This window comes from Hydractinia symbiolongicarpus, chromosome 6 (genome assembly GCF_029227915.1).
Source record: "Hydractinia symbiolongicarpus strain clone_291-10 chromosome 6, HSymV2.1, whole genome shotgun sequence".
Lineage (NCBI taxonomy): Eukaryota > Metazoa > Cnidaria > Hydrozoa > Anthoathecata > Hydractiniidae > Hydractinia > Hydractinia symbiolongicarpus.
In genome coordinates, this window is record NC_079880.1 from 31,330,587 (window position 1) to 31,357,875 (window position 27,289).

Consider the following 27,289-nt stretch of genomic DNA (forward strand, 5'->3'; position numbering starts at 1 on the left):
TTTGCTATCGTGGGATCCGAAGAGTTCAACGATTTGCTCGAGATGATCTTTGGGGAGCATAGCATGCCAGTAGAGTTCATTCGGATCACCTTCCACCGTGATCGCGATTTTCTCTATCTTTGGATTGTAGAAGACCTCGTTGATTCCACTATAGGCCTTCACTTTTCCAGGGTCTACGAACAACAGTAAAACGCCTTTCAGAGACTTCGCCGGAGTATCGATCTGGAGGTTGTAGGAGGTATCCGCCTTCTTCATCGTTATAACCTTGCTGCGGAGTACACGCTCATAGGGCAGGGCGAGCCTCGAGTATCGTGACATCATAGCACTCTCGAGGTCCTCGTTTGTCACTTTATCAAACTCGAAGCAAATGTTGGTTATCTTATACACACTGTCAGCTGGTTTAGCTGCGGTAGACCCTGAGGCAGCCGTACCCTCATCTTTGATGACTTGGTCATAGGGTGCGAAATGTATGGCAAACTGGAGCCTATCGTGTAAGCCTGCTTGGTAGAAGGGTAGGTCTCTAGTGAGTTCGAAAAAATTGCTGATAGGGATACAAAAGGTGTTTCCAGAGGCTTCCTAGATCGCCCTTTGTTCATCATTGTCTGCGTTTTCACTAGCTTTTACTTGCAGAGCCCTGATCTTCCCATCATTGGGGTTGATGCCTTCTAGAATTAGATTGTTCTCACGCTCAAATTTGGAGAGCCACAAGTCCATATAAACTGCGAGAACATTGAAATCGCTGATGTTTTGCACTTTGTGGCCGTTCAGGCTTATGCAAAGGTTTTGAACCAGGGCCTTGCCGATTTTGCTGACGATGGTGCGTTCGGTTTTGGTGCCAGTAAGCTCCAGGTCAAAAAGGAGTTTGAGAGAGCCTGGAAAAATGACATCATCTTTACCCAAATTGGGTACGATCAAGGTAGTGTCCAAGTCTGACAAGAGATTAAATAGTAACAAAGTAAACGTGTGTAAACAAGTAACCAAGTAAACCGTTGTTTTTTCGCTTGACCTATAACAAAAGAAGAAAAAAAATTACACAATATTTTGTAAACAAAGGGAAGAAACTTTTGCAAGAAGGAAAATTTGCGAAAATTAGGGACCATCAAACGCTCCATTTTCGATTTCGCAATCCAAATTAATGCCCCATAAAGTAAATTATGAGGATAATGCTACTAAATATATCAAGACCGTATTAAAGAGAAAAAATAGTTATATTGAAGAAGAACTACTTTACTCAGTATGTTAGTGATGAACAAAGTAGTTCTTCTTCAATATGACTTACACGCATTATACATTGCATTAGGAGTGAAGCAGATTTTCACCAAGGACTTCATTATTTTGAATATGGTAGACAAAAAGTCTGATGGCTGATAATGTATCTTTACCGATAAATTCTACGGTCCAGTACCAATATTTTATATCGGCTATGAAAAACTGTGTTTTTGAAATATCCACCATCTTTGAAAATTGGGACAAAAACTCGAAATTGGCAAATAATATTTAAAATCTTAAAAATGGAATTATTTTCCTAAAAGGCCAAATTTCAAATTTTTGACAAAATTTAATTTTTGCGGATGGGTCACTTTTAGATTCTAAAGTTGCAAAATCCGCCACAATTTATTGCTGCGGTAATTGCAGGAAACATGCCCAGTTATTTCAGCGTGAATATATATATACACGTGTTTGGTAGTACAAGTGAGCTGTACCTTTACCTGCAACGCTACAAAGAAGCATTTCAAAATCCGTAAACAGCTCACTTGTACTACCAAACACGTCGTATACATGTGCTATTGTCTTAAATGCAAAAAACAAGGCATTGGCTCCACAAACAGCTGGAAACATCGTTTGGCCAATTACAAAAGCCACATCAAGAACCAAGTTAAATCTTGTCAAATTGTCAAGCACTTCATCGAATGTTGCAACGATGCCGAAAATCCAACGAAATTTCTTCGCTTCATTCTGATCGATTATGTGGACAATACTGATCAACTTTCGAACGAAAAGATCGAAGAAATCCTGCTCGAAAAGGAGAAGTTTTGGATCGGTACGGTGTGCGCGATTCATCAAGGCTTGAATGGATTCCACGATTGGCGACGTACGAAACGTATACAGAAACATTTAATTGGCAATTGGTGACTTTTAATAAATTTTAAACCTGCTCTCCTTTTACCTTTTACACTCCATCGTAGTTTTTAGCTTTCTTTCATCTCCATTGCTGTTGTTTTAACATTTTTTATTAGCTTTTTATTACAGCAATTATATTTTGTAATTACAGCAATTATATCTACTTTCATAAAAACTTTTTTTAGCAGATTCTTTTATCATTGTCATTTTCTGATGAAGTCTGTTGTAGACAGACGAAAATTTAAATAAAGATAATTTTTTCACTCAATTACAAATGCAGTCGTTCATCATTTCCAGCATTCCTGTGTGTTAATATTATTTTACATTGGAGTTTTGACCTGACTGGAAAGATTCGGTTTTATACTGTGTCAAATATATATTGCATATATATATATATATATATATATATATGCAATATTATGCAATTTTTACATCTCTGGCAACAGGGGCACGAAGGCATGGAGAATTAGTGTCTACTGAATCAAAATGTATTCATTCAAGATGACGGAGAGAGTTGTGTGCACTACTACGAGCTTTGAAAGCAGTTTCACAAATAAAATAAATAATCACAAATGCAAAACATGCTAAACAAATATCACGGTGCGAAATTGGCCAGACGACTTCGATTTTAACTGTAAAATACGATCGTTTTATCAAATGTATCTCTCCTGTCTCTAGGCCCAAAGCGATATTTTTTTCTGCCTCGGATATTAACGTCAAAAAGATCAACCCCCACCCTCCTAACGTCGAATCGATACAGGAGAGATATATTTGATAAAACGATCGTATTTTACAGTGCCCGGATCTTGTCTGTTTACGAGCGGAAGAGAGGGGGACCTTCCATGTAGCATCAAACAAACTACATTTACTCAGAATGTACTTCCTCCATCATGATGGCAGAACGTGCTGGTGGGGGTGGGGGTTTTCAAAGTAACGTCGAATCAACGCTTAGTTTGGCAATGTGAGCATATGGATGCCTACCCTAAACGAAGATGGCAAAAATGACACAAATCGAACATTTTATTGATGTCAGCAGTTAGGACAGTAGGTCATTAACTAGCTATATTTCAGTTAATATATAGCTAACTAGCTAGCTTATTATATGCAGTGTGACTGGCAAAATTAGAAACCTGTTGAGGTTTGGGAATACTTAAATGCATTAACGGCAGCTACCTAATAGCTAGCTAGCTATATAACAATAAATAGATAAGTAGAATAACTTGCCTTGAAAATGGTCAACAAACAACAAAACCAGTGAGATCTTCAGTGTACGGAGACGTAACTACCAGTCGGACAGTCAAAACCGGAAATATATTTTGTTTTATTTATATTTTAGCTGTATTTCAGATCTGATCAGATCAGTTTCTTTCTTTTAAAATGTCGTTTGGTTCTGGAAACTCATGATTCCTGCATCCTAATTGGCTGATGAGTGAAAAAAAACGGCCTTTGGATTAAGTAGGCGGTAATAAGGTGGTTGGGAAGCTGACTAGGGACGGACAGAATAACACACAAACACAAAAAGGCAAACTGAAATGAAAGATCAGCTACCTGACGGCGCTGACCAATAAATTAACACACACACTTTAAGTTTTACAAAATTCGTTCCTCTTGTCATATTGCGTGTGTTCTCCTTGTAAAGTTCACAGTGTAAATGTGAAAAAAATTATACTCTATGGGCATAAAAATGTCCTCACACTATCCTAAAAATTCAAAACGTCTTTGAAATATTGTGTAGTTATTTTAAGGGCAGAAATTTTCGCGGGCAGAAATTTTGGCCCCTTTTCGTGAAAATTTCTGCCCGGTAAGAAATTGAACCTGAAATTTCTTCCAGAAGTAGAATTCGCGAAAATTAACTTCGCGAAATTTGGCGATTTTTTATCTCCGCGAAAATTTCTGTCCGCGAATATTTCTACCTTTAAAATAGCTTGTTACATCATAATTCGTGCTTAGAAAAGAAGAAAAGTTTGACTAATAAGGTAGTTATAGATAGCTAAAAAAGACACTTCTGGAGGTCTGGTATAACAAAAACCGTCAGACATATTTTATTTCACTTAATCTGTTTCCCTATAAAGGTTGCAAAACTAATGTTAAACAATGACCGGTCAAGCAGTCAATACAATAAACATTGACCATCAGGATACAGGCATATGTGTTACAGATAGATAGATGTGCATATTTTACATGACTAGCCTCACAAATATCAAGGGATATACACATCCAATGAGAAGCCCTTTTAGAAATGCTGTTTCAAAAAAAACACCCATGTAACTTCAGATCAAATAAAATAATAAACAGGCTACAGTCTGTCGTATACCATGCCAATTAATTACCTCTCACAGACAAAATTGAATATGTATACATACTGTACACGCTGTTTTTTTTATAAGAAACCGGTTTTGGCTACTGAGGCTCAAGTTTCTTATTTTTTTCTGATTTTGAGGCTAAAAGTTTCTTAACAGTTCTTAATTTTGACGACACAGAAGTAGATGAGCTTACCAACGATGGAAACATTTTTGACCTACAGTTGACTCTCTCTATCTCGAACTCGCAAGGGACCAGAAAATTTGTTCGAGATAGAGAAAGTTCGAGATAGAGAAAAATTGACAAAAATTGGATTTTTTCGTAAAAAACGTATTTTTAACCTTCAGTGTACCGGGAGTTGATAGAGGTCAATGAGAGATGTTAAAATGTCAATATTCAATGCACAAGACTTCTTTTAAAATAAATACATAAAATAAATTTACAGCTTCATTTAAAAAAATCGGTTATGTCTTTTTGTTCAAGTGATGCCACTCTGTCTTCATTATACATTTTTTCGAATTTGGAGATAAGCATTTGCATTTCATTGCCTTTTTCGCAACACATTGCTAGATCTTTCAAAAGATCAATACTACACTCGACTTTTGATCTTGATGGTTTTTCGACAACTATATCAAATGAATCATCCTCCATGTCACTGCCATCGTCTTCAGCTTCGTCGTCCTGAGATTTCCGAAATTCATCAATGATATCCTCATTAGAGATTTGAGGGGCGGTTGCGATAACCTCATCATCCAAGGTCACAAGATCATTAGCACTGAGATCATTTGGTACCAATGATGGATCAGCCTCTCTTAAATCATCCAAACTTTCTTGAAGATCTTTAAATGGGTCATCCGAATCAGCAATAGCATCCTGTTGTCCTGTAGAAGAGATTCCAGATTCCAGATGGTTTGTTTAGTTACAGCCTCCCAAGAATCAGCCAGTATCTTCATTCCGCTTAAAATTGAAATCTTTGGCAAAGGTTTGTTGTTCTCCAAAGCACTGCACAGCAAACGTACAACTCTCCTTCGGTAATGCGCTTTTAGACTTCGTATGACACCTTGGTCCATCGGTTGCAACACAGACGTTGTGTTAGGGGGCAAAAAAACGAGATGAATGTTTGTTAAGTTCGAGATCGATGGGTGTGCTGGACAGTTGTCGATTATAAGAACGATTTTTCTTCCGTCTACACGAAACTTTTGGTCCAGTTTCCGGACCCAGTTTTCAAATATTTCACTATCCATCCAACTTTTCTTTTGTGATGTGTATTGGCAAGGGAGATGTTTGATGTTATTAAAGCAGCGAGGTTTTTTTGATTTGCCAATGACGAACATTGGCAACTTTTCTCCAGTAGCACTTGCTGCGGCCATTCCAGTGAATCTCAACTTGCTCTTCTTCCCCCCAGAACACTTTTCTCCTTTGAGGTGGTATGTTTTCTCGGGAAGACATTGGTAAAACAAACCAAATTCGTCTGCGTTGAAAGTGTCCTCCAATTTGTAATTCGACAGAATGGTTGGGAGCGTGGTTTCGTTCCAGGAGCTTGTTATTTGATTTGTAACTGACTTACATTCACCACCGATAACTTTTACAGTTCAAATGATTTTGTTTGTACATAAGTGATATATACTAGTGCTGTGTTAGTAGTATGAGTATTGCTTTCTGATAATTCATATCGCTTTTGGAAATGAAGGGTTGTTTCTTTTTTAATATATAGTTCTAGTTTTGTCTGCTATTTGAACAATTAAAAAAGTGCTAAAAGCTCACTGTAATATTTTGTGTAATAGTTTATGGTCTGGAGGAGCTTGAGGTACTGAGCCAAACTAAGTTTCTAAATATTCTCAAATTTTGAGCCTCGGGTTTCTTATAAGCGTGTTTCTTATAAAAAAGTGTGTATCACAAAAAACAGGTTCTATTTGAGCTTACATTGTAAATACTTTATTCATAGCATAACTAATAAAAAATGAGCTTTTGGTGCTTGTTTTACAGAGGAAAAAAAATTGTAGAACCCCTCCTGTTTAGTCACTGAGCAACAAGCTCAATAAATACGTATTTTATTCAAACTGGTATAGCCGAATTGTCATTTTGTACTGAGAATGCCCGTAAAAGGAATGGCAAGTGTAAAAATATCTGAGCCAACCCTTGTTTCATGGGTTGAAGGCTAGTCCAATAGAACGCCCTTTCAGACATGGTCTGCAGAAAATTTCTAAAAATCTGAGCAATTTCAGAGTAGTTTCATATATTCCCAAGATCTTTTGTGCAAATCGACAGGCAAAATAAACATGCAATAATCCGTAGACCAACCAGCCTATTACAAACTTTAATTTTGATTGGAGGTATTTTTTGATCTTGAAATTAAAATCTAGTTTCTGCATGCGGATTAATTGACAACATACATAAGTGAAAAAATGCTACTAGCCTAACAATTTTTTTATCATAACTTAAACAGTCGGAAAGAACTGATAATTAGCCTTTAAAGGACAGTTAGCCAATACAGGAAATTATACGGTACACAGTAAAATTAGCTGCTTATGTGGCTAATTATACTGTAGAGATCTTATTTCTTCAATTTCTACACTTTTCTTCGATATAGATCTTCCAATAGTCATCTACCTAGTTTCATAGCATGTTAGGCACAAAAAAAAGGAAAATAAGAACAAGAAACGACTGCGCATGAGAGATATATATTCATTTTCAAACTAATACCGGCTAACTAACCTTATAAATACGGACTTTCCTGGTACTGCATGGCCTCAGTACCATATTTATAGTGTATATTATATAATTAGCTGATTCAATTTATGAATGCTCTTGAAACGACAACGCTGAGTTTATGGAAAAACATTGAAAAGACGTAGTCAGGCGTGAATAATATGGTGACGGCATACCCTACAGTATCGACATATTGAAGAAAATTGTGGAAATTTAGGCAAAAAAGATCTCCACCGTATAATAGCCGTATAAGCATCGACTAACTATCCTGTTACAAACTAATTATCAGTTCTCCCCGACTGTTAATTTTCTTCTTCTATATAGTCTGCATTATATTATCCCGTCAAAGCGTAAACATTGAAACTCTATTGAAACTTTATACCACTGGGATAAAATATTTTATTCTGTTGCTGTGAAGCTAACACTATAAACTATGATGTATGGAAAGATACTTTGTTAAGCAGAGTATTTCAGCTAAAATTTGCAGGGTATTATTACAAGACTAGTCGATAAGGCCCGTGGAAAAATCCACTTAGGCAGAAGAATAATATAAAAATAGGTTGTTTTAGGTTTTTTGCTGACATCAGCCAGTACATGAAAAAAAAAGTTCGCGAAATTTGTTTATCCGTTTCCTGTAATTTGCAGAGCTTGAAACGCTGATGAGAAAAATGTATAGTATCATGTGCTATTGACTAACGGTTAAGAAGATATAAAGGTTTAAAAATTATGCTGACGTCAGCAATGGTCCGTAGAAACATAAAATTTTTTTTAGAACTTTATATACCTGTTGCCTTCATCGTATAGTTCTTGAAACGCTGATCAAGAAAATGTATTGGATTATGTACTTTTGACAAACGGTTGCAAAGATATTCAGGTTTGAATATTTTTTGATGACGTCATTAACCCGTTCATTCCGAAACGGATTTGGGGACCCAGGTTTGGGAAACTTGCCCAAATTGATCCTAGGTGGTCCCTGGTTACCCACGCGGTGAAATATCATTGACGTCACCACTTCGTTTCCAAGTTACTTGGCCTCAAATTTTAGGTGCACTTTAATGGCTTTATTTATTTAATATATAGGATATTGACCTTAATAAAGTAGTGTTATTGACGTCGCGCCGAAACGTCATAAAATTTAACATTTAAGACATAATTTTTTTCGGCGACATCAAAGGAAAATGAGGATATCCACTATGACCGTCACATGCACTTCGTATTATTATATAAGACTAGTGTATAAACCCCGTGGATAAATCCACTTAGGCAAAAGGTCAATAAAAAGAAAGTTGTTTTAGATGTTTTGCTGACGTCAGCAGTGCAGTGCAGATAAAAAAAACATTGCGAAATTTGTTTATTCTTTGTCTGTAATGTGTAGAGTTTGAAACACTGGTCAAAATAACGTACAGAATCATATGTTCTCGACGAACGCCTAATGAGATATCAGGGATTAAAAATTTTGCTGACGTCAGCAAAGAACCGTCAAAACCTTAAATATTTTTTTAGAAATTAGTATACCTGTTGCCTCCATTGCATAGATCAAGAAAATGTATAAGATGATGTACCTTTGAGAAACGGTTGCAGAAATATTAGGGTTTAAAGGTTTTTTGATGACGTTATCAACCCGTCCATTCCGAAACGGATTCGGGGATCCGGGTTTAGGAAAATTACCCAAATTGATCCTAGGTGGTCCCTAGTTACCCACGCGGTGAAAAATCATTGACGTCAACACCTCGTTTCCAAGTTATTTGGCCTGAAAGTTTTAGGTGCACTGTAATGGTTTCATTAATTTAATATAGGATATTGACGTTAAAGTAGTGTTATTTTCGTCGCGCCGTAACGTCAGAAAATTTGACATATTAGAGATGCATTTTTCGGCAACATCAAAGGAAAATGAAGACATCCACTTTGCCTGTCACAGACACACAGACAGACACACTTAGCGTATTATTATATAGATTCGGCAACATCAAAGGAAAATGAAGACATCCACTTTGCCTGTCACAGACACACAGACAGACACACTTAGCGTATTATTATATAGATTTATAGCTGACCTGAGCTGAAGCTAGTCACAAAAGTAATGAGACATTCCTTACTTTTGTGGCTAGCTTCAGTTTGGTAAAAGATAACACAAAAAGTAATAAAGATGGATAGCACAAAATGCACTTATACCAAACTAAATGAAAAACTTTGGAGAAAAGCACAAAATAGCTATAGCTAGCTGTCTGTATTGCTACCTACTGACACTGACCACGTTAGCTGGCCTGCTATATATATACGCCAGTTATAGCCAAAGATAATAAAATGATTTTACTAAGATTTACATGGATGTGATGGTATCTTTATTAGCATATATAGAAGAATAGAAAACATAGACAAAAAGATATCTTTTCCAAACCTGAGCTATGCAACTTTTAAAATCGCAGATTAAACGTCAATTATACTAACCGCGTCCGAGATACGCATATCTTCACTTAAATCTCAGAAGATCAGGATTTTGTTCGAGCTTTCAGCCGAAACTAGAAGCTGTGTGTTCCACAGCTAACTAAGGAATCAAGCCTTAAAGCATAAAATAGCGGTAAAATCTAAAAAGTTGAAAATTTGAGACTTGTAAGTGGCTTTTTTCTGCAAAATGCGACTCTGCTTGACAACGTTAAGTGTGCTACATAGAAAAGTAAAACATATGACTAAAAACTGAAAGTTGAAAAATATCAATGTTCTTATAATTTCTAAATTCAAATCCTGTGTAAATTCTAATCTATTTCAAACTTTACTTTATTACTCTCCACTCTTCACATCTAAAGCAACTTCTCGTAGCTTCTAACTCCACTTTTTAACTTTTACAACTAGCTAACATTTTTTAATTATACTTTATAACCCCACACCCTAATTCTTCATTTGAATTTTTCTTACTTTTTCAAAGATGCTTTTACTTTTTCACTTTGAATAGACCGTTACATGTTTTTATGTGTGTCGAGGGTAGCTCTTTTTGGAAAGTCAGCCGTTAATATTATTTTAGCAAATCAAATTGAGTCGTTTTAACCACGTGACGTAAACAAAGTAAACCCACGGTCTCATTTCTCAAAGCCGAACAAGGAGTTTGACGCCAGGTTGGAGCTAAACAAAGGAAGAGGATATTTTTTTGTAGTTCTATTGTTTTCATTGTTTTTGTGTTATGCTTCATCGGTTAAAAATTTCGGCAAACAGTAAAATAATTGCCTCTTTTATCTGACAAAAAAATAAGATGTAATGATTTTTTTAAATGCAAGATGCCACCTATGCTTTTTTTTGAATCTTTTCCGCAACAACAGGTTAGCTAAATTGTCTTGATTCCCTTAGAGTTTTTTGTTAATTCCTTAGATGCTGAAGCTAGCTAGCTATAGCTCCAACATTGTTTATGTATAGCTAGCTAGAAATAATAAGAAATTCGGCTAGAGGCTAGCTAGCCTTTAGCGCTATAAAGAGACTCACTACTACACCAGCTACCTTCACCATTTTTTCATTTTGTTTTTCTATGTGCCCCAACTTCTATGGTCCTTGGAGTTCTCGTTTTTGCCCCAATACCGTATCAGTGACAGTTTATATAGATTTTTAATTGCTTTTTGCATTATCCAATGCATATTCGAAAATTTGGTGCACCTGTTAAAACCTTGCGTTTTGAATCTAAACACAGTTATTTTAAAAATTCGATTGGCACTTCACGAAATTATGTTAACGTTTGCAAATCCATGGTTAATGATCATCAAGCACTGATGTATTTGTTTTATAAAGAAATGGAGTACCTGCCAAATGGAAATTTTAAGTAAACTGATGCGAAAGAGAAAAGGGTGTGTGATATACCAGATTATTAACCCACTGTTGAGTATTTTCGAATGTTTACGTTTATTCGAACGTTCTCGGAAAATTTGATTGTTTTTTTTTTTCACGTGACCAGTCTATATGACGCCGTATTAACCGACATAAAACCAAAAACAAAACAAGAAAGGTAATTTAAAGTGATAGAAAAATGTCAATAACTCTTGTTTTCGTCTGGTAGAGGATCGTTTATTTGATTTAAATGGTATAGACGAATTCATAGCAGGACAACAGTCAAAAGCTACAAAATATTGTAATAAGTTTGCAGCAATGTCCCCGAAGTTTTTGTAGCCCAACACAGTGGTCACAAAAATATTAATTCGTTAAGAAATTACAATCAGCTAGTACCACTCACCGTTACAAAATGTCAAACATCTTGAGCTCAAATAATAACCAACTAGACGTACATAACCAATCGAAAGCTCTTAGTACTTCCAGTTCCACGCAGTCTTCAACCCTCTCTTCATTTTCTTCCGGAGAAAATTTTAACAATTGTACATTTAATTTTAACACGAACACTCCACCAGCAAAACGACAAAGAATTGAATTTTAAAACTGTTTTGAAATATTCTATTTTTAACAGCTGTTATACCAAACTGAATAGTAAAAAGTAAGGCTCTAGCTAGCTAGCTAGCCTTCAAAATCTTCGTTCCTAGCCAAAAATTCTAAAACTGGTGCGTTTACTGTACTTAGCTGAAAAACATGAAAATATATTTACTTAACATTAAAAACAAACATAAAACAAATATTGAAAAAATATAAAGCTTTTAGAAGATAAAAAAGTCAAACAGGCCTACAAACCTTCCACACACTGACCACACATTGCACATGACTATTTTCAAAATCAAAATGGCCTTCGTTCATTCAGCCGCAAAAATCTTGAATTGTTTTTTTTAAGTATCAAAATGGCCTTCGTTCATTCAGCCGCGAAAATATATTGAATTGTTTTTTATGAGGGGGGATTCCGTGCATTCGGTCGTCCGTTTTAGGCGTTCGTTTTACTCGTTTGCGCATTCGGGCGTTCATTTTAGGCGTTCGTTTTAGGCATTCGTGTGAACTGTTGTCCGTTTAAGGCATTCGTTTTAGTCGTCTGTTTTAGGCGTCCATTTTGGCGGTTGGTTTTAGGCGTTGGTTTCAGGCGTTGCCAATGGAGAAAACTATCGGTTAAACACAGAACTGGTCTTGAAAATATATAAAAATATTAGTCTGACTATCTAACAGGGTTAAACAACATGGCGGCTGCATTTACTTCGTTGGTATGTTACATTTATGAAGTTGTTTTGAAAAACAATAATGTGAATAATAATTGTAATCTCTATTGTTTCAGCAAAACAAAACAAATTTTTGCGATTTCTTGTTTTAGACCTGTACCAATGAGTTAATTAACCACAGAAAAGAATGTCACTGTGTCACTAAACTTGATTTCAAAATAATTTTACATACATTAAATATTTTTCAAAAGTACAGAAGGTAAAGCTATGGTAAGGAAAAGAAGAATGCATTTCCACTCACTTGATTTACATAGCTCCATTTTCGCATATCTCCCATGTCATTCACAGCAAACATCAACGATGGAGTTCAAAATTCAAGTAATAAATCAAGGACTGGTTCTGCAAAATACTTAAAAACTGAGAAGTCAATCTCGCGATCACCAAAACAATCAAACGATTCCGCGAACGCCTGAAACCAACGCCTAAAATCAACCGCTAAAACGGACACCTAAAACGAACGACTAAAACGAATGCCTTTAACGGACGAAAGTTCACACGAATGCCTAAAACGAACGCCTAAAACAAACGACCGAATGCACGGAATTTTGACCCGGATCCCTCCTCGTAGTTTTTTTAGGCAAAAATCTTGGATTCTTTCTAGTCGCGAAAATCGTGGATTATTTTTTTTAAAGAATCAGGCGTCGTGATTAGCGTACTACGCGCGAGTGGTGAAAACAAAGCCGGCAAAAATATATCGCATGTAGTATGGGTGCGCATTTTAAAAATTTTTGTATTTCCGCCACGGGACACGGCTTTCGCGGACACACAGTCAAACGACGGCTATTATTAAAGAGATAGAAAGTGTTGCAGAGCGGGGGACAGGGTCCCCTAGGTTCGCAAGCGAGTTCCACGTGCTCCATAGTAATCGATCAAATTGTTTCATCTTCGCCAAAGTGAATTTTTTTTAATTTGATGAAACATATCCTGGGACTTTCTGCATTAGCAGTACCGCAGTGTGTTTCGGACGGAATATTGCATGGGCTAGTGACATATTTCGTTTAGAACCTGAAGTTTTAAATTTTCAATCTTAGGGTGACTTATGCACCATTTATTTTAGTCTCAAACGCCCATAAGGGCTCTACAATAGGAGTTAAAACATGTGATACCCAATAACTTAATACGTTGAAATTTTCCTACACTTCTGTTGGGAGTTATCTAGTGCAGTACCAATGCACATTTGTTTTCGCTGCTTATAAAACCCAATCAACTTTTTTATAAAATTAAGAAACAGTATCCACACTGAGAAGTGTAAAAATTCTAAGAGGTATGTGTGACATTAAAGGGTGAGAGTTACTAATAAAAACAAAATTGTGTAAAAAGGTTTTAATGCAAAAAAAGTTCCCAACGCACTTTTTTTAACTAAAAGATCAAAGTTATAATCTACAATTGATGTGTGCAACTGCTGTGCAGAAAAATCAATTAGCTTCCTGTCACATCAAAACAGAGTGCTTTGAGCAAACTTGACAAAATGGAAGTTCTTCCATCTGTTTTTATAGACGTATGGACCTGTTCATTTTGGATTTGGTTTCTTAGTGTGGTGCGGTAACAGCATCTTGTATACTGATGTGAGGCTTATCTACTCTTTTTAAGCTATGTGATTAAGTAAGCGTTATATATCGTTTCTCGTGACGCAGCACAGTGTATTTAACTTTCGGATTTTTGAAATCTTATCGGCTTACAAAAATCTTGATATGTTCGCGTGATAAGCATATACGTTAAGAGTCTTCCTTTCCCCTTTATATTAACATATCCTCTTTGCTCGAACTCAAATCCACGATCTTTCAACACTTCGTAAGTATTTTTCAGTACCTAAAGCAACAACTGGTTTATGATATCGGCTACCGGTTATTGGATAGGAAAAACGAAAATGTAAGGGAAGCTAAAATGGATCATCAGTTTGCTTCTTTTCACATGTAAGCGCAAATGTTTGATATCAACACGTTACATTTTCGCATTGGCACCGTTAACTTCAACGTTATTAGTTACGGTTTGTTATTGATCATATTTTTTACAAACAAAAAAACTACCTGAATTGTTCCCGACCTTCCCGTCGATTCCATCCTACTTGCGATGTTCACAGTGTTACCCCAGATGTCGTAATGAGGTTTTTTTGCCCCTATTACACCCGCAACAACTGGACCGTTTGCTATACCTAAAAAGTCAAACAATAGTTTTATATTACTTTCTTCATAGTAAATAAACCTGTGGGTTATTCTATAATTGATTGTACAAACGGTATCGCCATTTGCTGTCGGACATTCTGAATTTGAGGTTAAGATTTGCTTTTTGAAAAAGTAAAGAGTACTTTTGGTAGCTACAGCACCAAGCCTTCTTAATTTATATCGTATTCCAATACAGTCTCTCTATGGAGGAGACAAACGGAACCTCAAAAAAATGTCAACTATCGGTACTTGTTACGTAGAGTTTTTTTAAGTTGTCTTATAGTAGTATGTTTTTTGATGTTGCTCTTACCTACTCGAAGTTCGAAGTTATTGAATGATTCAATATTGATAGCATCTAACTTATCTCGAAGTGCGAGAGCAAAGTCTGTCAAGTCAACCAAATGCTGCCACGGATCACCTTTCACAACATCTGGAGAATTTACCTAAATAAAGCCAAAAAGAAACGCAAAAATTGAGTTTTATTTTTTTGATCCAGCTTCCGCTGCTAGTGCAACTTTGACTGTTTTACATAGTAACACAAGTACATCATAAACAGATATCATTCCTCCTCTTTGTCTCATCACTTTTCTGTTAGAGATAAAGTGTTATCTTTATTTTCCAGCTGGTTAACACCCGCCCTTCCTTCTTTCTTGGTTAACGTAAAAAGAAGATCGTTTATGCTCATTAAAAAAACCGCCATTCTACCTCCTTATCAATCAAACCAGAGGCTGCCATATAGCAACTATTCACGGTTTTAATCTTTTCAATCAGACTGAACCTTGGTTCTTGCAAAACCTAAAAGGTAACATCAGTACACATAATCGGATATATTTGACAGTAAAAGCAAAAAAAAGTGCTTTATTAAAAGATGAACAAATAATGAATGAAAAGCTTTTTTCTTACTCCACGATTTGTCAGACCAATGTACTTTACTATGCTTGCTTTACAAAATCATCAATGAAAATTGTTTACCTCGTCAAAATCAGAGATGATTTCATTCAGAACACGCATGCATTCTATACCACCTTTGTTGTAACTTTCCTCTGTGTAGAAACTTGCGAAGTTCGGAATAGACGCAAAAATAACCCCAACTGATTGGTAGGATCTACTGTAGAGTTCCTACAAATAACCGTATTACTCTAATTTAAATCTTAGTACGTGTAAGCATTTTTTACATGGGGCTTAGTGTTTTATTCTCGTTGTTTGAGTCTTTTGAGCACTAATGCTACCTGAACAATTACTTTGTCAGTCCTGACATGTTGCGCTGCATATTTTTTTTTATATCTATGTGAGTTCTCCAAAAGTTGTACTCATGTCCAGGCCTTAAGCAAAAAAGAAGGGATGGCTTGAGTCGAAAATCAAAAGCTACATACGGTTTCATCCTTGTTATCTATCTTTAGAAAATGATCAATCACGTGAATTGGCAGGATATTTTGCATCAACCGCTCGTTTCGGTGTCGTAAGTTTTCAACGCCTTCCTTATTGTCTAGAGCCTAATGTTTACAAAGGTTAAATCACTCGAGAAATTTGAAAAAAGAACATATTGTGTTGTGATGAAATAACTTACTTCTTTTTTCCACAACATTAATACTCGCGAAGTACCCTCGGACTAAAGAAAGGGAACTGCTGATTGAGCAAACAAAGAAACAAAAAAAACAAAAAAACAAAGAAACAAAAAAACAAAAATAAATGAACAAACAAGGCTATCATACCTGTCTTGAATGAAAAGATATCACAAGGAAGTAGAAAATAAACTCCAAACTCAGCACAAGTTTCGTGTCTAATATGGACCTGCATTAAAAAAGGTTTATAAAGTGTGACGAAAGTACTTGAATTCATTCATAACTACTTTCTCTTTCAACCCCCTTGTCTCTATTCACCCTTTCCTCTAATTGTTAAAAAATCATCATTCATTGTGTGATACAATGAAGACAGGACTACTCACTTGTTCTTAGTGATGATGTCGACTCGGTTAAAGTTGTCTTGGATGATGACATAATGCAGTATGGTGTACGTAATCGTCGTGAGGAACAAGAGAGAAATCCTCATTAGAAATGACAACTGTATTAAAGTTGAAATTACCAACGCGATTAATATCCCCTGATATGAGTAATACTAAAATGTAAAGCAAAATATGTAGAAACAGTATTGTGAGACAGTGAATACTTTTTGGAAGGGTAAAAAGATGACAGATAAATTAAGGTTTAGTAACAAATGCAAGAATATAATTGAATATACAATGTCGGAGGAATTAAGATAAAAATCCAAATGTTATACCATCGGATAGCAGGCTTGTTCGTCTTTAACAGAGTTTGTGAATATCTAAGAAAACAATAACAGCACGTTTTTATGGGTGTAGCGATAACGACAAGTTTTTTTATGTGTGGTAATAAGCACAAGTTTTTTTGTGTGTGGTAATAAGCACAAGTTTTTCTATGTGTGGTAATAACCGCAAGTTTTTTTGTGTGTGGTAATAACCGCAAGTTTTTTTATGTGTGGTAATAAGCACAAGTATTTTTGTGTGTGGTAATAAGCACAAGTATTTTTATGTGTGGTAATAACCGCAAGTATTTTTATGTGTGGTAATAAGCACAAGTTTTTTATGTGTGGTAATAACCGCAAGTTTTTTTATGTGTGGTAATAACCGCAAGTTTTTTTGTGTGTGGTAATAACCGCAAGTTTTTTTATGTGTGGTAATAAGCACAAGTATTTTTGTGTGTGGTAATAAGCACAAGTATTTTTATGTGTGGTAATAACCGCAAGTATTTTTATGTGTGGTAATAAGCACAAGTTTTTTATGTGTGGTAATAACCGCAAGTTTTTTTATGTGTGGTAATAACCGCAAGTTTTTTTGTGTGTGGTAATAACCGCAAGTTTTTTATGTGTGGTAATAACCGCAAGTATTTTTGTGTGTGGTAATAAGCACAAGTTTTTTATGTGTGGTAATAAGCACAAGTTTTTTATGTGTGGTAATAAGCACAAGTTTTTTATGTGTGGTAATAACCGCAAGTATTTTTGTGTGTGGTAATAAGCACAAGTTTTTTTGTGTGTGGTAATAAGCACAAGTTTTTTTGTGTGTGGTAATAACCGCAAGTTTTTTATGTGTGGTAATAACCGCAAGTTTTTTTGTGTGTGGTAATAACCGCAAGTTTTTTTATGTGTGGTAATAAGCACAAGTTTTTTATGTGTGGTAATAACCGCAAGTATTTTTGTGTGTGGTAATAACCGCAAGTTTTTTTATGTGTGGTAATAAGCACAAGTTTTTTATGTGTGGTAATAACCGCAAGTATTTTTGTGTGTGGTAATAAGCACAAGTTTTTTATGTGTGGTAATAACTGCAAGTATTTTTGTGTGTGGTAATAAGCGCAAGTTTTTTTGTGTGTGGTAATAAGCACAAGTTTTTTTATGTGTGGTAATAACCGCAAGTATTTTTATGTGTGGTAATAACCGCAAGTATTTTTATGTGTGGTAATAAGCACAAGTTTTTTTATGTGTGGTAATAACCGCAAGTTTTTTATGTGTGGTAATAACCGCAAGTATTTTTATGTGTGGTAATAAGCACAAGTTTTTTATGTGTGGTAATAACCGCAAGTATTTTTGTGTGTGGTAATAACCGCAAGTTTTTTTATGTGTGGTAATAAGCACAAGTTTTTTATGTGTGGTAATAAGCACAAGTATTTTTGTGTGTGGTAATAACTGCAAGTATTTTTGTGTGTGGTAATAAGCACAAGTTTTTTTATGTGTGGTAATAAGCACAAGTTTTTTTATGTGTGGTAATAAGCGCAAGTTTTTTTATGTGTGGTAATAACCGCAAGTATTTTTGTGTGTGGTAATAACTGCAAGTTTTTTATGTGTGGTAATAAGCACAAGTATTTTTATGTGTGGTAATAACCGCAAGTATTTTTATGTGTGGTAATAACCGCAAGTATTTTTGTGTGTGGTAATAAGCACAAGTTTTTTTATGTGTGGTAATAAGCACAAGTTTTTTATGTGTGGTAATAACCGCAAGTATTTTTGTGTGTGGTAATAACCGCAAGTATTTTTGTGTGTGGTAATAAGCACAAGTTTTTCTATGTGTGGTAATAACCGCAAGTTTTTTTGTGTGTGGTAATAACCGCAAGTATTTTTATGTGTGGTAATAAGCACAAGTTTTTTTATGTGTGGTAATAACCGCAAGTATTTTTATGTGTGGTAATAAGCACAAGTTTTTTTATGTGTGGTAATAAGCACAAGTTTTTTTATGTGTGGTAATAAGCACAAGTATTTTTATGTGTGGTAATAAGCACAAGTTTTTTTATGTGTGGTAATAAGCACAAGTTTTTTTATGTGTGGTAATAAGCACAAGTTTTTTTATGTGTGGTAATAAGCACAAGTATTTTTGTGTGTGGTAATAAGCACAAGTATTTTTATGTGTGGTAATAAGCACAAGTTTTTTTATGTGTGGTAATAAGCACAAGTTTTTTTATGTGTGGTAATAAGCACAAGTATTTTTATGTGTGGTAATAAGCACAAGTTTTTTTATGTGTGGTAATAAGCACAAGTTTTTTTATGTGTGGTAATAAGCACAAGTATTTTTGTGTGTGGTAATAAGCACAAGTTTTTTATGTGTGGTAATAACTGCAAGTATTTTTGTGTGTGGTAATAACCGCAAGTTTTTTTATGTGTGGTAATAACCGCAACTTTTTTGTGTGTGGTAAAAACCGCAAGTCTATTTGTGTCATCACATCATTTTAAGGAAAGTGTTGGTGATATAGTTTGAATGGAGAGATAACAAATTTTAGTTTAATTTTGGAAAGCTATAAGCTGTTTATTTAAACGTGAACCAAAGAGTCTGGGCAAATGTTAAAAACAAAAAATAACTCCTAGTTTTCTGCGTACTGTCGGGGTGGGCGAGATGGTCCTGTTTTTATACGTTTTATCTTGAAAGGACAGGCGATGTGAAATCATTTTTGAGTAATCGTTAATGAAGGTTTTATGCAGGTGCTTGAAATATCTATTGTTTAAAAATATAGGAAAGTAAGTTACGTCTCTGTGCCACAAAGTGTTAGTGGTTAAAAGTGAAAATAGTGGTGTTTCATATCTCTGTGTTATAAATTTCTAAAGCGGTTTATAAATATATTCATTTAAAAATAAACTCATTCTTTGGACTTCTTCTGTTTTTTTTTTTTCTTTACATTTTTTTTTTAATTTTAAAGGAGCACTCAATACACTCACCACATCCAGCATTTCAGCAAAAATAACAATGATCACGCTTACGAAGGTGGTGACGTCACGCACCGGGGCGAAATAATGAAACAAATTTGATAGTCGTAATAAGCTTGACGGTATTGACTAAAAATGAAAGTAGAGATTTTAAAAGATTTGTGACAAGGTAAGAAACCAATAATGTGGAGATTGTTATTTTGCAACGCACCACCATACAACATCTGAGTTTTGCTGTTAGCTTTTCTCAAAACGAACTAAATCAAAACATTGTAGTTGGTGTATTACAGTTATAAAGCTTTAAATTAGCATCCAATGAAGCGTTGCTTTCATTGATGCAACATATTTTTTTTTATTATGCAGCACCAAAATGAATGAATATCACACGAACGCAGTATTTAATGGGCCACATCAACAAGTTACCACAACAAAAAACAGTTACCTGCGAATACCGTCCTATCCAAGTTAATATCCAAAACACTAACAACAGCAAAAAGCTGCAGCCGAACGTGACGTAATTCATAATTTTCCTAAAAATAAAAGTCCATTGTTACAAAGTAAATATATGAATGGTAATTCAAATCTTGGTGTTACAAAGTGTTAGAGTTTAAAAGTGAAAATAGTCGTGACTTACATCTCTGTGTTACAAAGTGTTAGTGGTTAAAAGTGAAAAAAGTGGTGATTTAGATCATTATGTAGTTGACTTTTGAACTGTCTTGAGGTGTACAAAATTAAGCGTTTTGACGCTGCAATATGAGTTACAGATATTTCTAAACATTTAGTCCATCTAGGTAACACCAAAACTTATTGCAAACTGAGGCACTTACATCCTGAATGAGGTCCATGTTACTGTGTTTATATTTCAAACGTACCTACTTATAATTGGATTGCATAATAAGTAGGCTTCTCTTGTTAAACACTCCTTTTTGTTAAGCCTCTCCCAAAAGTGGCATTTATCTGAATACATGGCCGCTTTATTGACTCATTCTATCAAGTCAGTAGCCGGGTTAACCGGCAATTAAGCCGAGTTAATCGGTACTTAAGATTAAAAATACCTTTTTTATAATGCTTATTTATTTTAATGCTTATTCAAAATAAGCGAAAGTATATTAAATGATCTTAATAGAAAAATCTTAGACATAACGCCCCTCGAACAAACGACCCCTTAAATATCTAAAAGAATAATAAATGCCACGAACGCTTTTTATTAAGGCATTCTTGGCGCAGCTCGCATTAGATTTTTTTTCTAAGATTGACGGCTGTGTTTGGCAGTTTTAAGAGAAGTCAAGTTATAAGCATTTGTAGACGTAAGTCTGTCTCATCCACCAAGAAAGAGGTAATGGAAATAAAGTTCATAGAGCGCAGAGTTTTAAACGCTAGGAGCTGCGTCCAATAATATTTTTGATGGTGTGCTTCATAAATTCATACAAGTGATATAAACTTACTGTGAATGCAATACGGCTTCAACAAGTAAACTAAAGATTGTCACCAACAAAGGCCCAGCCAATGATATTAAACAAAATATTTTTTTCTCGCGATAGTACTAAAGTAAAACCAAGAAGAGTATTTTAATGCAACTTAATGAACAAAATAGTGACTGTCCCCAACACGGTTGCATTAAAAACATTTGATCTCTGTTTCTGAGGTGTTTTGACATCCGTCGGCCCGGTAACATGCTTTTTTCGGAAAAAGAGATTTTTAGGAACGTCGAATAGAAAAAACACTAGCTGGGAACATCTTTCCTTGCATTTGGTGATGGAATTAGGAAGAAACACACACACAGCCAAAAAATTGAATGATTTAAATTAATAAATCAATAAAAACAAACACGGTTACCTCCACCTCAGCTTTACTATCCTTAAATTTCAACGTCATGATATTTGCAACGTCTTTTAATCTGAACGAATTATTAAAATCTTTATAAGCAACAATTTTGTAAGTAATACCAGGCTCAATTCAGCGATTAAGCAACCCTCCAATCTCGATGCCAGGAAAATTACTTTCTCTATTCTCCTATATCGATCCCAAGGCATGTAACGTCCTTCAATGTGATGATGAAACGTGTACTCTTCATATAAAAAAGGCTACACACGCAAAGCTCCTATTTGCTAAACACCTCTGCTGCAAATCTATGCAACTGCTTTTTTACTCTCTGTTTACACAAACCTATGTAACATTTAACATGGACAAAATCTGAAATGTAATTATCAATGTCAAGTGCGACACAATATGTTTCAAAAACTGTTACCCTTACTCTGAATTTCTATGTTCTAGTGCAGCAGCCAACATGGTGTTGATACGTTCTTCTTCTCTGAAAAACAAACAAAAACATTTTAGAAACGTCTCATTGCAATGAATTAAAACAGTTCATGGTTGTCGTTATGATGGTGTAAGATCACAACGTGTAACATCGTAACACGTTTTTACAGTATACTATCAACTAATGTCGTAACTCCCTAAGTGATTATAATTTTTAACTTACGGGTTTTGTGTGGATGTGTGCGTTCCATGCATAGTTCCTGAAGTCATCTAAAAAAATCGGTCAACATCTTACTAGGAGAGACCAAATGCGAATTTCACATGTCAACTATCTGCAACGATTTAAGTTCGACTTTTCAATTACATACGTTGTTTAAAATAATTTTATAGCCGACAGAATAGCTTATTCTATGTTGTGAATTTATCCTTCGAATATATACTTCCTGAATGTATTTTAGGTTTAGACATTGTAAAAGCGCCTTGGGGAATGTTTACTTGGAGCGGGACCAAATCGAGTAAATTTCTCAAACGGGTTGATGACGTCATCAACAAACCTCTAAACCACAATATTTTCGTAACCTTTTGTCAAAAGTACACGATCCTATTTTACATTTTCTTAGGCGTTAGTCGGAAATATATAGTCATAAACATTATTTTAATCAGTGTTTTAAGCTCTACACTATAAAAGCAACGGGTAAACAAACTTTCCAAAAGAGTTTTTGTGTATTTACAGGTCCTTGCTGACGTCATCAAAATTTAAGTGACCGTTATCTCTTCCATTTTTCTCCTGTCTAAGTGGATTTTTCCACGGCCTTAACGACTAGTGTATTATGAAAAAAAGATGTGCTGTACAAAGTAGATGTGGCGTAGCAAAGAAGATAAGACGTAGCAATGAAGGTGTGAAGCAGCAAAGAAGAAGAGACATAGAAAAGGTCACGTGATGTAGCAAAGAAGATAAGACGTAGCATTGAAGATGTCACGTAGCAGAGAAGATGTGACGTAGCAATGAAAATGTGACGTAGCAATCTTTCTGCTCACCTCATCACAGACTGTTGTTTCCACCTCACTCGCCTCTGCGACACTTTCTATGCTCATTTTATGCGACACTCGAGAAAATGCGTTGGAAAGCTTAGAAAAAGCTCCTGAATTGCTATTTTCGTGCTCGGAATGTCCTCTTCGCTTTCTTTGTACCATTATTACCTAAAAGTAGAAGCGTCTTGCAATGTGGTAAACCGAACTTTAAATGTTTTTACAAATTGGTTCTCAATTTCACTAAGCTTGGGAAGAAAGTTGATATAAGATGCTAAAAATGAGAAAATAATTAGAGTAGTGCATCCTCGTTTCCGGGTCCTTTTTAATTCTGAGCTGTTCATATCAAATTTATTAAAACAACAAAACTAAGAGTAGTTAGGAGTAAGGAGTAGTGAAAGACATGCACACGCGCGTGCGCGTTCGCAAGGAGATGTTTTAATACGTCAACTCACAGCCCGCTTCATACTTCCAGTATTCTTTTTCTCCGTTAATCTTCTTTTCGCGTTTCTTATCAAATACGTCTTTACATCATTTTCTTTCAAATAATCATTCCTTTCGGCCCCGTACCCTTCGTCAACTTCATAGGAATCTTTGATTAGTTGATACGTCTCTTCTGTTACGTGGACACGACTAGTAATTGAATTTGAGAAGTGGCTTACTTAAAATATCCCAAAAATTCTTCGTTGTGCTTCGACAGGATATAAATCTTATTTTCAACTTACCCTGGAACGCCACCGGATTCCATCTTGTTAGCAAGGGTGACATCGTTTGACCATACATCAAATTGCCACTTCATTTGACCAAGGATACCAGCCAACACATGACCAGAATGAATTCCAACACGCATGTCCAAAACACTAACTTTTGTTTGTTCTCGTACTTTCCTGAAAAGCATCTCTTAGTTAAAAAAATTAACTTTTTCCCTACTTAAATCTTGGGGAAATTAAACATCGCCCTAAGTTTGTTCATAAAAACGCCACTTGTAAACTTTGGTTATATCAATCTAAGCATGTGGCCGTGTTAAGTTCCGTAAAAGGTTAAATAAACGCCCTAGGGCGTTACTGAAATTTTTAAAACTTTACCAGAAGCTTTTTTGTGTTGAGAGGGTTGTTCATTTAGAAACGTTTTTTTGAGCAAATTATTTTAATTTAATCGCAATGATGTTTTGTGGTCAAAGCGCTTACTTTATATGCTGCACCATGGCCAAGCCCATTTCAACCGAGTTCTCAGCATGCGACATGTTATTTTGTTCAACTTCTTCATCGCTCAAACCACTGATGCAGTAATAACAATCTCCTAAAATCTTGATCCTTTGGCAATAATTGCGCTAGAAGAGAAAGTGCGTATAGATAAAATCCAATGAAATCAGAGGGTGTATACAATGTATATAAAGTATACGAGGTTAAAGAATGTATTAATCAGATGATTTTTGGACCAACCTTGGCAAGCTTGTCAAAGTTTGCAAATAACTCGTTCAACATAATTATAAGTTCTTCTGCAGTCACTGTAGACGCATATTCTGTGAAGCCCACAATATCGGCGAATAATATGCTAAATTGTACCATAAAATCAACAACGTTGTTTACAGGTATAACCTTTCTTGTCGTGTCTGCAGATGCTTTAAGAATGCACATAAACATACCTGCACCTATCGTGACTTTGGATGTAAATTTTTTTGAATCCAACATTTTCGCTAAACACAGTTCCATCATGCTTCATGTCTTCAATGATTTTTTGAGCCAAAGTGGGAGGCAGAACAGACTGTAACAAACGCCTCTAAAAAATCGGATACAAATAGTTAGGAGGAAATGAATGGAAAGGAAACATGTTTTAAACAAAGTGATCCTCTTTGAAAAGAACAATGATTGCGGGGAATACCCAGTGTGGCCAATCTCGTCATCTGAGTTTTTTATAAAGTAAATAAGCCTTAAGAAAAAGATTGATACTGCAGCCTAAAAATCAATTTTGTCTTAGATTTATAAGTTTAGTGACGAGGTAAAATTAAAATGTAGTGTTTCTCAGGTAGCATTTACGTAAAACTGACATGAGATTTACCTGAAATGAGATTTCAAGCCGATATGAAATATCGTTGTGATTACACGAAGTTCTTTATATCGGGGTTGTGTGAGCTGCCCATGCTCCATAATTTTGTACATATGTGCAATAGCTATTTGCGCATGCGCAATAGCTTTGTGCACATGTGCAATAGTTTCATTTCGGGCAAATCGTGTTTACTTGAATATATTGCGGACGAAATAAAATCAACGCCGAAATGAGTTTCATTTCTCCTGAAATCATCGAAATGGAATTTTAATTTTGCACCTGCTTGTATTTATTTTTCAGCAGACGAACTTCCGATTTACATGGTTAATGGCAGTAAATTTTGGTCCATGGGAATTTTGTGCCTATTAACATTTTTTGCATGACATTATTTTACGTCAAAATTTTACGTTGAAATTTGTCGGAGGTAAGAAAGATTATGTAATAGAACACTGAATTCAAAATTAGGTGTTTTTTTGTCTGTATAAAAAGTTTCTGAGAAAAAAGTAAACAAGAAATAAAAATGCACAAAAGTGACGAAATTTTTTCCGGTGAATGATTTTGTTTAAAGAAAATTTTGTCAAGTATTTTTCAAATGTAACATGAGAGTTCATCAAACAGACCTGGTTTTTCTCTTCTTTCTCAAAAGATAATTTGACTTGAATAGCTTCTCTTGTCTCTAAGAAGGAGCGCCTTTGATTGACATCTGTTACGAGATAATTCATAACACCTATCATATTGACGGCCAAAAATAACAGTTGATTAGACACAATCTAGAATAAAAGCATGAATTGATGACTTTTAATGAGTAAGTGGTGGTTGTGACAGTGTCACAAAACCGACAGTAAAGTAATAGTTTAGAATCGCAGTATTCGAAAAGGAACAGTTATAAGGCGTTGTGAATTGAGATTTTGCTACATTTGTGCAAAATTCATCGCGTTGCGAACTACAAAAAAATCAACAGCCTAATTTTAATCAGCTTAATTCAAATCAAAACACTCCCTTCATATTACAGTCTTACTTTTAAGGTAAGTAAGAAATGAACGACCAAGTGTGTTTTACACTTGCTCGTCCATTGCTGACATGACAAAAAGGTTTTATTATGTTTGCTTACCTGAAGGATAACCGTTCTTGATATATTTTCAGTGATAACGCCAATAACTGTGGCGTGCGAGATCGTTACGATCAGTGACACGATAACACACGCGTACAAACGAAACGTAATCATCGCGTATGTAATATAAATAAAAAACGTGTATATTCCAACAGCATAACTCGGGAAAATATTTTCGTGTGAAAGCAACAAATCCATCAACATTTGAATGTAAACGATCATCCAGAGTAAACCTGGTAAGTACCGATAACTTTCCAGCTGGACGCAACGGCTGACGTACATCGTCCAAATTATGGTTGAAAAAATAATCGATATGCTCGTTATGCACATGCGCGCAACTAAATACGATGAATTGTCGTCATGGTAATCAATAGCGGTCACTATTAGAAGTATAACGTTGTAACAAATAAGCACAAGAAATAAGAACAACAAACTGGTACGCCTTCTTTTCGAAAAATAACTTTGATATATATTTTCTAGCGAGGGGTTGTCGAATGTCGAATTTAAGTGGTTAAAAAACGATTTGATATTGTTCGAACTTTTTTCGTCCTGTGAAAGCTCCTCCATATTTTTTTTGAGAATGTGTTTTGATTGGTTTGTTTTCGATTGTGTCGATAAATGGCTCATATCCTGTTTTATTTCATTAACACCATTTTGAGATAAACTGGGGACGGGCGAGACTCGACTTTTCATCCTTTATGAAACATCTTTTTGATTTTTTCTTAACAACGCTTGTTTGATAAACTTTGTATGCAAATAAAGAACTTAATAATAAGATCTAAAAATACGACATGAAAAACATAAATTGAGAACAAATTAAAGGCTGTATTATGGTGCGTTTGACCTTGGCATGAACATTCGACCACAAAGATGTGGAAAGATTACTCCCTTCCCCGGCAAATCGATCAGGTCACAACTGACTAAATTCAACTGACTAAAGACTCTTACAAAAGTTTAAAAAATACATCCCTATTTTTGTCATGCATTAAAAAAAAATACTTTTAGCCAAGGAACACAACCAGATGTTAAACCCTATACAAAATTTAAACCATAAGCGCTCGCTTCAGCGCTCCTCTCTCACTTAACATGCGTCTCGATTAAGCACCTCTTTTAGTAAAATTTTCGGGCGCCTAATCGAGCATTTACGGTACAAGTCCTTTGGGAAAGATATCGCGATTAAACATAGATTGCAGCCGGGTATTGAAATAAAAAAGTTTGGAATA

General features: G+C 35.3%; 1 protein-coding gene across 1 annotated transcript; it reads right to left on the reverse strand.

Moving 5' to 3' along the window:
• Window positions 1–13,565: 13,565 nt before the first annotated feature.
• Window positions 13,566–27,008, reverse strand: LOC130648305 (adenylate cyclase type 3-like). The gene is made up of 24 exons (XM_057454344.1): window positions 26,067–27,008; window positions 25,576–25,725; window positions 24,555–24,688; window positions 24,352–24,463; window positions 24,097–24,239; window positions 23,635–23,796; window positions 23,365–23,542; window positions 22,919–23,080; window positions 22,104–22,150; window positions 21,876–21,932; window positions 21,458–21,518; window positions 21,067–21,164; window positions 20,064–20,151; window positions 19,634–19,750; window positions 16,697–16,741; window positions 16,365–16,534; window positions 16,132–16,210; window positions 15,987–16,028; window positions 15,793–15,912; window positions 15,392–15,538; window positions 15,125–15,214; window positions 14,730–14,862; window positions 14,285–14,409; window positions 13,566–14,066 (listed from the first exon to the last, which is right to left on the reverse strand). The coding sequence occupies exons 1-24, from the start codon at window positions 26,757–26,759 to the stop codon at window positions 13,902–13,904; spliced, it is 3,318 nt and encodes a 1,105-aa protein (XP_057310327.1). The 5' UTR covers window positions 26,760–27,008; the 3' UTR covers window positions 13,566–13,901.
• Between the last annotated feature and the right edge of the window lie 281 nt (window positions 27,009–27,289).